Genomic DNA, 14,063 nt, shown 5'->3' with positions numbered 1-14,063 from the left:
GGATGTGGACTCCTATTGATAGGGGTATAGAAGAATATTTCTATTTACAGATGAATAGGCAAATGAGATAGTGGGAGAAATAGGTTGCCCTTGTAGCCTGGGGTCATTACTCAGGTCCCTAAGTGCTAGGGAAACCTAGCCACAGAGGCAAGCAGATTGCGGTGGCTGCTCTGGATGGCACAGGAGGCTTTAGGTGAGGGAACTATAAGGCTCTGGCCCAGCCTCTTCATTATTCCAAACTCCCAAAGACTATTTGCAGCGCAGCTGCCTGCTTGTCATCTGTTTCCTTTAGAAGGGTCCCTAGATTCCAGGTTCTCTGTTCCTTCCTACATTCTTCCAGCTTCCCTGTAGATACTCCAACTTTTCTTTACCTCCCATCTGCATTTCTCCAGTCCTTTCTCTCATTCTGGCCCTTTCTCCTTTAGCATGCTGAGCTGTCCTTAGCACATCTGTATGAGATCTTGTTGTTAGACAAGAGTTTAAGGAATAGGGCCTTGGGGAAGGAGGCCATTGGAGGGGGCTCCTGCTTAACACCTTGTCTCTCTCTGCTCATAGCCATCTCCCATATGATGTCACCCTGGAGCAGGCCTTGAGCCACCCCGAGGTCCAGAGACGACTGGACATCGCCCTACGCAACCTCCTCGCCATGACCGATAAGTTCCTTGTAGCCATCACCTCATCTGTGGACCAAATTCCGTATGTGCAACAGCCCCACCCCAGCCTACACATGGGATTTCAAGAGGGCCAGGCCACCATGGGGAGCAGAGCAGGGTGATAGTCCTGCAGGGAGGAAGGCAGGGAGGGAGATGGAGCCAGGGGTACTCAGAGGGGTTCCTGAAGAGATGTGGGGAATGCTCGAAACTCCTGCTAGAGGGCTGAGCTGAAAGACGGTGTGCAAGTCTGTGTGTGGCCTGGTAGGATGTCAGTGGAACCAGAGGAGGGACCCTAAAATGATCTCAGGGACACTTTATTATCTAACAGCAAATGAGGAGAAAATGGGACTCTTCAGTTCCCAATATCAAAAATAAATATTTTAAGCACACAAAGTACTTTATAGTTCTCTCTTTTCTTAAAATTTAGTCAATACATTTGGTTTTCTACATTTATTTTTTGACACATAATAATTGTACATATTCATAGGGTACAGTGTGATGTTTTGATACATGTATACATTGTGCAATGAATGATCAAATCAGGGTAATTAGCATATCTATTACCTCAAACATTTATTTCTTTGTGGTGAGAACATTCAAAATCCTTCTAGCTATTTTGAGATATACAACACATTATCAACTATAGTCACCTTCTGTGTAATAGAGCACCAGAACTTATTCTTTCTACCTGACTGTAACTTTGTACCCATTGACCAACCTCTCCCCATCCTCTCTCCCCACTCTCCTACCCTTCCCAGGCTCCGGTAACCACCATTCTACTCTCTACTCCTGTGAAATCACCTTCTTTAGATTCCACATATGAGTGAGATCATGCAGTATTTGTCCTTCTGTGTTTGGCTTATGTCACTTAACACGAACCTCTAGGTTCATCTATGTTGTCGAAAATGACAGGCTTTCACTCTTTTTTTGTTTGTTTTTCTTTATTTTTTATTATTATTATTTTCGAGACAGGGTCTCACTCCGTTGCCCAGGCTGGAGTGCCCAGGGCAAGATGAGGATGTTGAAAGGGGGAACCCACAGAGTTTATAACCCTGCTCCCCAAACCTGGAGAACCAGATTAAGAGTTTACAATTAGGAGTAAGAAAAGATTGTTCTAGGCTTAAGAAAGTAAAGTATACAATGAGCTGTAAACTTCTGTCTCTGGTACCCTAGGAGTGGAAATTGCTTTTAAATGAATTTAATTACATTTGTAGGTGGCACATCCATAATAGGAATAATAATGATAATACAGTCTAGCACATTTGAATAGTACTCTACCATTATACGTTACTCTCGCAGACATAATTTCACTTGATCCTCAAAAAACCCTGTGAGAAGAGAAGGCAAGAATGATCATTCCCATTTTCTAGACCAGGGGATAGACTTGCAAAGGGGAAGGAAATAGCCTAAGGTAATATCTCTGGTTGGTGGTGGAGTCCAAACTGGAGCTTCTCCTCCCGGCTCACTGATCTCCTTGGGGCCCTGCCTCTAGCCCAGACTAGGCCACTCACAGGTGCTCTGTGACAACTGACAAGGTTGACTACCTCGGAGCCACCTAGGCTGTCCTAGGACAGGGTTTTGGCTGTGAGTGTCAGATACCCAAGCTTTAGGTTAACGGTGCCTCTGGGGGATGGGGGATGGCTATGGTGATCTGGGGTGCTCTGCAGAGGAGCCAGAGAGTCTCAGAGAAGAGGTTCTTGAGCCAGGTTGGAGGCTGTGTGAGAGATTTAGTAGATGATAAGGCCCTGGTCCTGACTGCTGACACAAGGCAGGAGGAAGGGACAAGGCCCAGAGACATTTGGAGGAAGGCAGCAGGGAGCTGGCCATGGCTAGTGGAGGGACAGTGCTTGAGCTCCACTCTGGAGTGGCTGAGCCTGGGGGAGAAGAGACAGCCAGGCACTCAAGCTCTTATCTCTGGCAGAGAGAGATGGGCAGAGGCATAGGCACAGCGCACCTATTTCTTTGTCCCCAGGTATGGGATGCGATATGTGGCCAAAGTCCTGAAGGCAACTTTGGCAGAGAAATTCCCCGACGCCACAGACAGCGAGGTCTATAAGGCAAGTGTTGTCTCCCCACCCCCACCTCCCAATCCCTCCTTTGCTTTGCTGGTACCTGCAATCCCCAGACTGAGACAAAAACACAAAAAATCCTATGCCATAAAAATCCAAGGAGAGAAATATGCTGCCTCTATAAATGGAGCCTGGCTCACCCACAGGGCTTCAGGTGGCAGATGGCTCACGCTGGGGTGTGAGCGAACAGAGTGGGCAACACTGGCTTCTTGTCAGGAGATCTGGGTTCAAGTCCCAGCTCTTGCTCAGGTTTGCTGTGTGGCCTTAAGCAAGTTGTCTGCCTGCCCTGGGCCTGTTTTCTTTGAAGTGAGGGGGTTGGCCCAGGTGTCCCTTCCAGCCAAGCAAGCTGGGAATGTGGGGCCGCACCAGTCAAGGCGGCCCCTGGACACTCCTGGGAGAGTCTCCTCTGCCCTCAGGTGGTCGGGAACCTCCTGTACTACCGCTTCCTGAACCCAGCTGTGGTGGCTCCTGACGCCTTCGACATTGTGGCCATGGCAGCTGGTGGAGCCCTGGCTGCCCCCCAGCGCCATGCCCTGGGGGCTGTGGCTCAGCTCCTACAGCACGCTGCGGCTGGCAAGGCCTTCTCTGGGCAGAGCCAGCACCTGCGGGTCCTGAATGACTATCTGGAGGAAACACACCTCAAGTTCAGGTCTTGGGTCCCTTTCCTCTCTGTCCCCTTTCTTCCCTCTTCTCACCTTTGACATCCCACTTGTCCCCTCCAGAATCCATGAGGACAAGAGGCATAAATAGAAGGGACGAGCATAATGAGCGGGGTGGAGGATAGGTTGTTGGAAGGACTTCCCAGTGGAGAGAAAAGGAGACTATTAAGGGAGATTGGCTTGAGGGGTCACTGGGATAGAGGTAGGGGAGGACAGAGGGCAGAAGCTGAGACTGGAGAGTCCAAATTGGCCTGAGCAATCACTGGAGAAGGCTGGGGAAATGATGGGGACAGAAGATGTGTGGGGTGCTGGCCCTCCCCGCTCTCTCACATGCCCGCCCTCTGGACAGGAAGTTCATCCATAGAGCCTGCCAGGTGCCAGAGCCAGAGGAGCGTTTTGCAGTGGACGAGTACTCAGACATGGTGGCTGTGGCCAAACCCGTGGTGTACATCACCGTGGGGGAGCTGGTCAACACACACAGGGTGAGGGGCTGAGATCTGGAGGGTGTTGGCTGGGTGGGCAAGGGTTTGGTAGCCTGTGATGGGGTAGTGGGCTGGCCCCAGAGGGAAGACCTGGCTCAGACCCTGCATTTCCTTTTCTTCCTCTGTGCTGCAGCTGTTGCTGGAGCACCAGGACTGCATTGCCCCTGATCACCAAGACCCCCTGCATGAGCTCCTGGAGGACCTTGGGGAGCTGCCCACCATCCCTGACCTTATTGGTGCGTGCCCTCCTTAGCAGCTGGGGCCAGCTAGGGGGCCTGCAGGGAGGGAGGGACAGGCAGGCAGGCAGGCAGGGCATGTGAGCGTGCCCATGCAGTCTAGGTCTTGTGCCAGGCGACTAGTTCCATACACTCCCTCTGGTCCTGACATGGGCACAGGGACACAGATTGATGTGGAGAAGGTAGACAAACAGTAGAGGGACCCACGATCATCATGGAAAACGGCCAATTAAGTGATCTGAAAGAGGCACAGGGATCAGGGCCTCATTAGGTTTCTCTGAGAAGGAGGGGTTTCCGGGCCATGGAATAGGAGGAAGCCAACTTACTGGGAGGAAGGACAGAATGAAGATGGTGATTGGAGAGAACCAGGAGCTGCAGGCTCAGGGAGGCATGGCTCCTCTACCCTCAGGGCACCCAGGGCTGAGGGTGTGGGGGTGGCACAGCCCCGGTAACACAAGGGTATGCTCTGTGGATGACAGCCCTTCCATCGGTGCTAAGGGTTGGGGACACAGGGTAGTTCTGCAGCCCAGTGTGGGAAAACTTCCTGGAAGAGGGGCATGTGGAGCAGCCGATTTAACGTGACCCCATTGGTGCATGTGTGTGTGTGTGTGTGTGTGTGTGTGTGCGTGTGTGTGTGTGCGCGCGCGCGCGCATGTGTGTGTGTATGCTGTCTCCCTCTCATTCCTCACCACACCTCAGGGGAGAGCATCGCTGCAGATGGGCACACAGACCTGAGCAAGCTAGAAGTGTCCCTGACACTGACCAACAAGTTTGAAGGACTAGAGGCAGACGCTGATGACTCCAACACCCGTAGCCTGCTTCTGAGGTGGGTGACGCCGGCCTCTGCCCCTGCATACCTGAGCTCCCCAGGCCAGTAAAATGGCCTTACTCTGAGGCGCCCATTCCACCTTATTCCTGGGCTCCCTTATCCTTCAGGAAGTTCTCCCTGAAGCCTACCTTTATTCCCCTCACTGCAGCCTTGGCTCTTTTCCGTCTGGTATCCTCAGCTTTTTGCTCTGTGTTGTACTGAAAGTAAAGGAATAGTGAAGATATTGGCAACAGCAGGTGTTTGCATATTGTGCTGTTTACCAAATGCTTTTTTCTTTTTTTCAAGTAGAGACAGAGTCTCGCCATGTTGCCCAAGCTGGCCTCAAACTCCTGGCCTCAAAGCCATCCACCTGCCTCAGCCTCCCAAAGTGCTAGGATTACAGGATTGACCCACTGCGCCTGGCCCAAGTGCTTTTTTATATGTTATCGTTTATTCTTAGAAACAAGCTATGAGGTAGATGGTGGCTTCCCCTCTTCATAGTTGAGGAAAGACTCAGTAGTTATGTGATTTATCCAAAGTTCCACAGCCAGTGGGTTGTAGATCTCATGTTCTAATTCCACTTTTTTTTTTTTTTTTTTTTTTTTTGAGATGGAGTCTCACTCTGTCACCCAGGCTGGAGTGCAGTGACGTGAACTCAGTTCACTGCAACCTCTGCCTTCTGGGTTCAAGCGATTCTCCTGCCTCAGCCTCCCGAGTAGCTGAGACTACAGGCACTCACCACCACGTCCGGCCAATTTTTGTATTTTTAGTAGAGATGGGGTTTCACCATGTTGGCCAGCCTGGTTTTGAACTCCTGACCTCAAGCGATCTGCCTGCCTTGGCCTCCCAAAGTGCTGGGATTACAGGCGTGAACCACTGTGCCCAGCCTAATTCCACATTATTGTTGAGTGTGATGGTCAGCAGATGGGCATGGAGCTTTTCTTCCCCAGTCCTACAAAAGTGAGGGAGGACTCCCAGTAGGGGTGAGCTGGTCATCTGGGCAGAAGAGGAGCCAAAGTGCCAGCTCAAGCTCCCTGCCAACAAGGCAACCCCTTACACCCACTCATTCACTCAATAAACAAGTGAGCTGGCCAGGTGCAGTGGCTCATGTCTGTAATTCCAGCACTTTGGGAGGCCGAGGCAGGTGGGTCACCTGAGGTCAGGAGTTCCAGACCAGCCTGGCCAACATGGTGAAACCCCATCTCTACTAAAAATACAAAAATTAGCTGGGCATGGTGGCGGGCACCTGTAATCCCAGCTACTTGGGAGGCTGAGGCAGGAGAATCACTTGAACCTGGGAGGCAGAGGTTGCAGTGAGCCAAGATCATGCTGTTGCACTCCAGCCTGGGTGACAGGAGTGAAACTCCATCTAAAAAAAAAAAAAAACAAGTGAGCTAAGTATCGTCTTTGTCCTGCCATCAAAGGGCTGAGAGCAGGGTCGGGCTAGGGCTGAACACAGAGCACCACCAAGAGGGCGGTGGCTGTCAGATGCATTGAGAGCTAAGGAGAAGGGATGGCTGGGCGGGAAGGACATGTGTGCTCAGCTGAAGGACTCAAAGGAAGATAGTTGTGGGGAAGGTATTCTAGGCAACGACATCCCCTATCCCTTGCTCTCTCTCCTTGGATCCTAGCAGCCATGCTATAGAGCATGGTCCACTTACTCTCAGACCTCTGGCCAGTCCCATGTCCAGGCCCTTCCCCTGCCCCTTACCTCTCCTCTGTCACTGCCCTCCTTGTGCAGCACCAAGCAGCTGTTGGCCGATATCATACAGTTCCATCCCGGGGACACCCTCAAGGAGATCCTGTCCCTCTCGGCTTCCAGAGAGCAAGTGAGTAGCCGGGCCAGCCCACAGGTTCTGTCTCATTCATCCCCCGCCTCGTCCCACCTGCACTGCTGCTGTTTCCCTCCTCTGAACCTCACCCACAGTCAGCCAGAAGCAGACACCTGTGCTCACCAGTAATGAGAACTCTGGAGGCCTACAGGGTGAGGGATACAGCTTTAGCCTTGGGAAGCCTCAGGCTGCAGAGTCATGGGGCCCCACCCCTCTCCCCACTTCACACACTGAAACAAGCACCAACACTAGGGCTATGGGGGGCGCTGAGAGACAGTCTGGGAAGGCTCCCCTGGAAGGCCTGCACTCAGAAGAGTGGTCTGCTAGAACGCGTGGAGGCAGGAGAAGGTAGTAGGCAGGTGGGGGGCCAGGGGCAGGTTGGGCCCGCTGGAGCGAAGACTGAACCAGGGTCTTCCCAAAGAAAAGGTGGGGATGGCCAGTAGAGGTGTGTCCCAAAACAGAACAGACAGGGAAATGCCCCCAAACATCCTGTGCCATCAGAAAGATCCATTGTTGGGAAGTCACAGCTAGTGTCTGTCCGGAATCCTTTATGCCATGGCCTGGGTTTGGGTCTCCTTTGGGCCACTCCTCCCCTGTGGTGATCTATGAGGCCCTCCCATGTGTGACACCATGTGTTATGGTGTTATACCTTGATATTCTTCATAAGCTATGCCCTGCCCCAGCCATATCCTGCAGAGGCTGGGCTCTGGGGCACTTTCTTAATGATACCCAGAAAAATGCTCAGGCCTCCCTTTGTTGCTGGTGCCCATGGGACCTTCCGTGGTGTGGGAGCAGAATGGTAGGACCTGGTAAACCCCTCCAGCGTCTGTGTGTCCCCAGGAAGCAGCCCACAAGCAGCTGATGAGCCGACGCCAGGCCTGTACAGCCCAGACACCGGAGCCACTGCGACGACACCGCTCACTGACAGCTCACTCCCTCCTGCCACTGGCAGAGAAGCAGCGACGCGTCCTGCGGAACCTGCGCCGACTTGAAGCCCTGGGGTTGGTCAGCGCCAGAAATGGCTACCAGGGGCTAGTGGACGAGCTGGCCAAGGTAATAACCTGGGCCTGGGCTCCGTGTGCCTGTGTGTACGTGTGTGTGTGTGTGTGTGTGTGTGTGTGTGTGTGTACATGTTAATCCATAGTGTTGGTGGGCCCCTCCTGATGAGTGCCCACCCAAAATTGTCACCAGCCAGAGGAAGGCTGAGGGTCCTTTTTGAAGGAAAGATTTTTTTTTCTTTTCTTTTTTTTTTTTTTTGAGACAGTCTCACTCTGTCCTCCAGGCTGGAGAGCAGTGGTGTGATCCTGGCTCACTGCAACCTTCACCTCCCTGGTTCAAGCGATTCTCCTGCCTCAGCCTCCCAAGTAGCTGGGATTACAGGTGCGCGCTGCCACGCCCAGCTAATTTTTGTATTTTTAGTACAGACACGGTTTCAGGCCATGTTGGCCTGGCTGTTTTCGAACTCCTGACCTCAGGGTCCGCCCATCTTGGCCTCCCAAAATGCTGGGATTACAGGCGTGAGCCACTGCACCTAGCCAAATTTTTGTATTTTTAGTAGAGACAGGGTTTCACCATGTTGGCCAGGCTGGTCTCAAACTCCTGACCTCAAGTAATCTGCCCACCTTAGGCTCTCACAAAGTGCTGGGATTACAGGTGTGAATCACCACTCCTGGCCTGAAGGAAAGATCTTGAAATTAGTTAGAGAGGAGGGTGTTCTTGGCCGGGCGCGGTGGCTCAAGCCTGTAATCCCAGCACTTTGGGAGGCCGAGGCGGGCGGATCACGAGGTCAGGAGATCGAGACCATCCTGGCTAACACAGTGAAACCCCATCTCTACTAAAAATACAAAAAATTAGCCGGACGTGTTGGCAGGCGCCTGTAGTCCCAGCTACTCGGGAGGCTGAGGCAGGAGAATGGCATGAACCCGGGAGGCGGAGCTTGCAGTGAGCCGAGATCGCGCCATTGCACTCCCGCCTGGGAGACAGAGCAAGACTCCGTCTCAAAAAAAAAAAAAAAAAAAAAAAAAAAGAGAGGAGGGTGTTCTTGCAACTCTCTCTTTTTTTTTTTCCACATTAGCTGGGTAATGTGCCCAGGTCAGAAGGTTTGAGGGAAGCATATCTCACACAAGAGCATGAAAACCCAGTCCTCAGCTTATGACCTACAAAAGTATCCTTGCAACTTTCTTTTGCTAAAAAACAAACAGCCTTGAAACCAGTTAGTCCTCAAGGGGCAGAGGCCTTGAGGACATGCCTTGAGGATTTGGAATACCATCCTTGAGATTTTCCTTCTAGGAAAACAGCCTTGAAGCCTGTTCTTCTGAAGAGCCTCACAGTATGTAGTGCTTGGGCCTGTGTCAGGCCCTAAGGCTCTCCTGCCAGGAAGGACCACTCATCCCTTCCTCTGTTCCCCAACCCCAGGACATCCGCAACCAGCACAGACACAGGCACAGGCGGAAGGCGGAGCTGGTGAAGCTGCAGGCCACATTACAGGGCCTGAGCACTAAGACTACCTTCTATGAGGAGCAGGGTGACTACTACAGCCAGTACATCCGGGCCTGCCTGGACCACCTGGCCCCTGACTCCAAGTAGGTGCTGCTTTCCCATACTCGGAAGGTTACGTGTGACTTCTCACCCCTGCCCATGTCACCTTTGCCCCACTATCTCCCAGCTTTGAAAGGGGAATCTCACCCAGCACAGCACAGTCCCTTCCTAAGTCTGGTCTTTGAGCCTGATTTACAAAGTCTTGGGCTCAAGTGCAGCCCCCCTTCTCTGTCTTCCATCAATGAGAAGTCTTCCTCGGGGTCTCATTTCCTTTCCAGCCACAGAAAACAAGTTTCTTTGGTGGTAAAGTATTTGTTGGATGAATTCTCTGGGGCCTTCTTTTAATCAGGAGTTCTGGGAAGGGGAAGAAGCAGCCTTCTCTTCATTACACTGCTGCTCAGCTCCTGGAAAAGGGTGTCTTGGTGGAAATTGAAGATCTTCCCGCCTCTCAGTATGTGTCTTTGGAGGGCAGGATGTCAGCCCCTTCCTGTCCTCTAACCTGGGGGTGGAGCTCTGGGCTGGGCACCGGGTGGAAGAGAAGGAGAAGCATGGTCCCGGTCTTGAAGTTGCTGCTAGAATGATGGTGGAGACAGAGCACGCCCAGACAGAAAGTGAAGGGCCGTGGACATGGTCTAGCACAGTTCTAGATGCCCTGAGGCAGAGGGTACTGGGAAAGCTTTCCAGAGGTGAGAACAGCTGGGTAGGGCGGGGCAGATAAAGAGATGGTGTGGGGAGCAGAAGTAAAACTGGGAGAAGACAGCGAGCTGGGCCCTCTGGGAGTGACAGAGGGAAAGCTGGTTCTGGATTACACTGCTGCCCAGGATAAGGAGCAGTGGGTACAAGAATGTGGTTGTAGCCCTGGAAAGAGGCAGTGGGTTCCTGTTTTGAATCCTGTTCCTGACAGCTTCAGAAACGTCATCTTTGACATCACCCCGGGAGATGAGGCAGGAAAGTTTGAAGTAAATGCCAAGTTCCTGGGTGTGGACATGGAGCGATTTCAGCTTCACTATCAGGTGAGGGGACAGTCCCATGAGCCTGCAGGACACCTGCTGGGCTTTAGGTGCTGGCCTGAAGAGAGCAGCTGGCCTCACTTTCCTAGTCCTCAGATGACACCAGCTCAGTTTTTCACCCGATCAGTATCGTCTGTTCCTGAAGAGAAGGGTGGGGGTCTGTGTAGCCCAAGCCCCCCTTTCCCCATGCCCTGACACAGACCCCACTGGCAAGCATCAGGGATAGTGGAGTGGGCTGCTGGTGTCAGAAGCAGGATTAATATTTGAAGCCCTATCACATGTCAGGGACTTTACATGTTACCTCATTTAATCCTCTCCACAGCTCTGAAGTATTATCCCTATTTTACAGGCTCTAGGCTAAAAGGTTAAGAAGCCGGCCTAAGTCATAGGCCAGTGTCAGGAAAGGAGTGAAGCAGTGGTGTTTTTGGTTGTGGTTATTGTTGTTGTTGTTGTTGCTTTTTTGGGTTTTTGTTTTTTTTGTTGTTTTTTTTTGAGATGGAGTCTTGCTCTGTCACCCAGGCTGGAGTGCAGTGGCGCGATCTTGCTCACTGCAAGCTCCGCCTCCTGGGTTCATGCCATTCTCCTGCCTCAGCCTCCCAAGTAGCTGGGACTACAGGCGCCCGCCACCACGCCCAGCTAATTTTTTGTATTTTTAGTAGAGACGGGGTTTCACCGTGTTAGCCGGGATGGTCTCGATCTCCTGACCTCGTGATCCACCCGCCTCGGCCTCCCAAAGTGCTAGGATTATAGGCATGAGCCACCAAGCCTGGCCTTTTTTGGGTTTTTGTTTGTTTGTTTGTTTTCTTGAGACGGAGCCTCACTCCGTCACCCAGGCTGGAATGCAATGGCGCAATCTCAGCTCACTGCAGCCTCTGCCTCCTGGGTTCAAGCGATTCTCCTGCCTCGGCTTCCTGAGTAGCTGGGATTACAGGTGCACGCCACCACACCGGCTTTTTGTGTATTTTTAGTAGAGATGGGTTTTCACCATGTTGGTCAGGCTGGTCTCAAACTGCTGACCTTGTGATCCACCTGCCTCGGCCTCCCAAAGTGCTGGGATTTACAGGCATGAGTCACCGTGCCCAGCCGAGCAGTAGTTTTTAATCCAAATCTTTTTGCTTTGCTGTTTTGCCTTTTGAGTAAGAAAAATGATTTTGGCCGGGTGCAGTGGCTCACGCCTGTAATCCTAGCACTCTGGGAGGCCAAGGCGGGCGGATCACGAGGTCAGCAGTTCGAGACCAGCCTGGCCAATATAGTGAAACCCCGTCTCTACTAAAAATACAAAAATTAGCCTGGTGTGGTGGCACCTGCTTATAATCCCAGCTACTCAGGAGCTGAAGCAGGAGAATCGCTTGAACCTGGGAGGTGGAGATTGCAGCGAGCCGAGATCGCGCCACTGCACTCTAGCCTGGGAGACAGAGTGAGACTCCATCTCAAAAAATAAATAAATAAAATAAGAAAAACAATTTCAAGCCCTGGTTTTGCTTGAGTTGACATTTGATCAAGTCACTGTACCTCTCTTGCCTCAGTTTCCTCATTTGTGAAGTGGGATTTCAATGCCCTACTTCAGTGGCCAGTGCCACTGGTGACTGCAGAAGGCCCCATGATGTGAGTGTTTTGTACACCATCTGACTGGACCACATTCAGAAGCCCTTAAACTCCCCTCTCTGCCTCTTCCCTCCTAGGACCTCCTGCAGCTCCAGTATGAGGGTGTGGCTGTCATGAAACTCTTCAACAAGGCCAAAGTCAATGTCAACCTTCTCATCTTCCTCCTCAACAATAAGTTTTTGCGGAAGTGACAGAGGCAAAGGGTGCTACCCAAGCCCCTCTTACCTCTTTGGATGCTTTCTTTAACACTAACTCACCGCTGCACTTCCCTGCAGACACCCAGAGCTCAGGACTGGGCAAGGCCCAGGGATTCTCACCCCTTCCCCAGCTGGGAGGAGCTTGCCTGCCTGGCCACAGACAGTGTATCTTCTAATTGGCTAAAGCAGGCCTTGCCTAGAGTCCAGTTGTGTGGCTTTTATCATGCATGATAAACCCCTGGCTTTCCTGCCAGATGGTAGGACATGGACCTTGACCTAGGAAAGCCATTACTCTTGTGTCTGCTACTGCCCTCCCACAGACCCCAATATTACAAACACTACCCCAGCGGCTTGATTTCCCCTCTGCCTTCCTTCTCTCTGCACTCCCACAAAGCCAGGGCCAGGCTCCCCATCCTTACCTCGCACTGCAGGAGCAGTGGGTGTTCCTGCCCTGCCTGAGTCTAGGCAGCTGTGCTGCTGTGATCTGCACACCCTCCAACCTAGGCAGGGGCTGGGGGGATGCAGTGTGTGTTAGTGCCCACGTGGCGTTGTGGCACTGTTGCCCCCCATGGCAGCATGGGCAAGATGACCTTCCATTAGCTTCAAGTCTTGTTCTCTTGTTTGTGGTCTGTTTAATATGTGGGTCACTAAGGTATTTATTCTTTCTCCCATCCTTACACTCTGGATCATTGTGCAGACTTAATCAGGGTTTTAATGCTTTCATTTTTTTTTTTTTTTTTTTTTTTGAGCTTAAAGAGAGTTCTCATTTTCCCTATTCAAACTAATATCCACGCCGTGTTTTATACCTTGGATTTAAAGTCACCTTAGGTTGGGGCAACAGAGTTCTCACTCATGTTTAAGATCTTGTTATTTCAGCCCCATAAGATCAAAGAGGAGTCTTTCCCTTTTCTCTTTTACCCTCAGGATTCTCATGCCTTACAGCTGACTCTTCCAGGCAATTTCCATAGATCTGCAGTCCTGCCTCTGCCACAGTCTCTCTGTTGTCCCCACATCTACCCAACTTCCTGTACTGTTGCCCTTCTGATGTTAATAAAAGCAGCTGTTACTCCCACATCTGTTGTTAACCCTTATTTCATTTTCTGTGGAGCTGGCCTTTAAGTTCGGGAACACATCTCCCTGAGAGAACTGGGGAATCCTTCCTGCAGCCTCCCCCAGCCCTCTGCCTGCCTCCGGTGTGGGCCCACTCTGCCTGCCTGAGCTCGCAAAAGCTTAATGAGATGTGGCATTTATTCTCTCTTCCTTCCCCTGGGGGACAGAGAGGAGGACGGAATGCTTAGGTTTCCATTCTGTTTTTATCGGCCACTCTGAAGACTAAAGCTGAGAAGCCACTCTAACTTCTACCCCACCCGTTTTACACACAGTTCCAGCAGGTTCTTTTCCTGAGCCTTAGGTGGCGATATCAAAGGTGCTTAAGCCATAACTCCTTAGGTCTTATAGATTCTACACTGATCAAAATCTCCTTTCCGAAGGGAAACCTCCCTCCTTTCCTCCTTGCTTTCAGAAAGTAGGGAGGGAAGTCTGTTGGGGAGGGGACAGTAGAGACAGACACCTGCCCTGACATCTGAAGTCCCAGGCAGCTCCTGTTGGGGACACATCTTTGCCTGGTGCAGTCTGCCCCACTCCACTCTGTTCCATTCTGTCACTCAGGATCTGTCTTGCTGTCACATCCAATCTCAGTCACAGCCTCTCCCCCCCTTAACATGTCACAGCAAAGACTTCAAGTACTGCCTTGCTCTGGGTGACAGTGACATTTACCAGTAGATCCAAGTTTCTACATGTGATCAGCCATCATTAAAAATCTCATACTCACCAAATGGCTGCAATGCTCCCCCACAATCACATGATCTCAGCCACATATACCACATATAGAAATGTCACAATAGCTACCGTTATTGAGAGTCTATCGTGGGCTGGGATATTTACATACATTTACTCCTCACAACAACCCTACAA

The 14,063-nt window shown here is 51.5% G+C and overlaps 1 protein-coding gene and 1 non-coding gene across 6 annotated transcripts in view; one reads left to right on the top strand and one right to left on the bottom strand.

Annotated features, from left to right (window-relative positions):
• IQGAP3 (IQ motif containing GTPase activating protein 3) overlaps positions 1-13,161 on the top strand; it is a 46,972-nt gene extending 33,811 nt beyond the window's left edge. For 3 of the 5 annotated variants that reach the window (XM_063624865.1, XM_063624864.1, XM_063624863.1), the window contains 12 exons: positions 556-696; positions 2,626-2,710; positions 3,139-3,371; positions 3,731-3,863; positions 3,997-4,099; positions 4,799-4,925; positions 6,649-6,736; positions 7,580-7,792; positions 9,155-9,321; positions 9,627-9,728; positions 10,182-10,290; positions 11,970-13,161. In XM_063624865.1, coding sequence (XP_063480935.1) covers positions 556-696; positions 2,626-2,710; positions 3,139-3,371; positions 3,731-3,863; positions 3,997-4,099; positions 4,799-4,925; positions 6,649-6,736; positions 7,580-7,792; positions 9,155-9,321; positions 9,627-9,728; positions 10,182-10,290; positions 11,970-12,083 — 1,615 coding nt within the window. In that variant the 3' untranslated portion in view covers positions 12,084-13,161. The remainder of the gene's footprint in view (positions 1-555; positions 697-2,625; positions 2,711-3,138; positions 3,372-3,730; positions 3,864-3,996; positions 4,100-4,798; positions 4,926-6,648; positions 6,737-7,579; positions 7,793-9,154; positions 9,322-9,626; positions 9,729-10,181; positions 10,291-11,969) is intronic. The other 2 variants (XM_063624866.1, XM_063624867.1) reach the window with 2 other exon arrangements.
• Positions 8,808-8,907, bottom strand: LOC134735050 (small nucleolar RNA U13). The gene has a single exon (XR_010117911.1). It is a non-coding gene; the product is annotated as a small nucleolar RNA U13 (small nucleolar RNA).
• Positions 13,162-14,063: the final 902 nt, after the last annotated feature.

This window comes from Symphalangus syndactylus, chromosome 12, assembly GCF_028878055.3.
Source record: "Symphalangus syndactylus isolate Jambi chromosome 12, NHGRI_mSymSyn1-v2.1_pri, whole genome shotgun sequence".
NCBI lineage: Eukaryota > Metazoa > Chordata > Mammalia > Primates > Hylobatidae > Symphalangus > Symphalangus syndactylus.
Note: the sequence above shows the minus strand (reverse complement) of the source record. Positions and strands in the feature narration are given on the sequence as shown.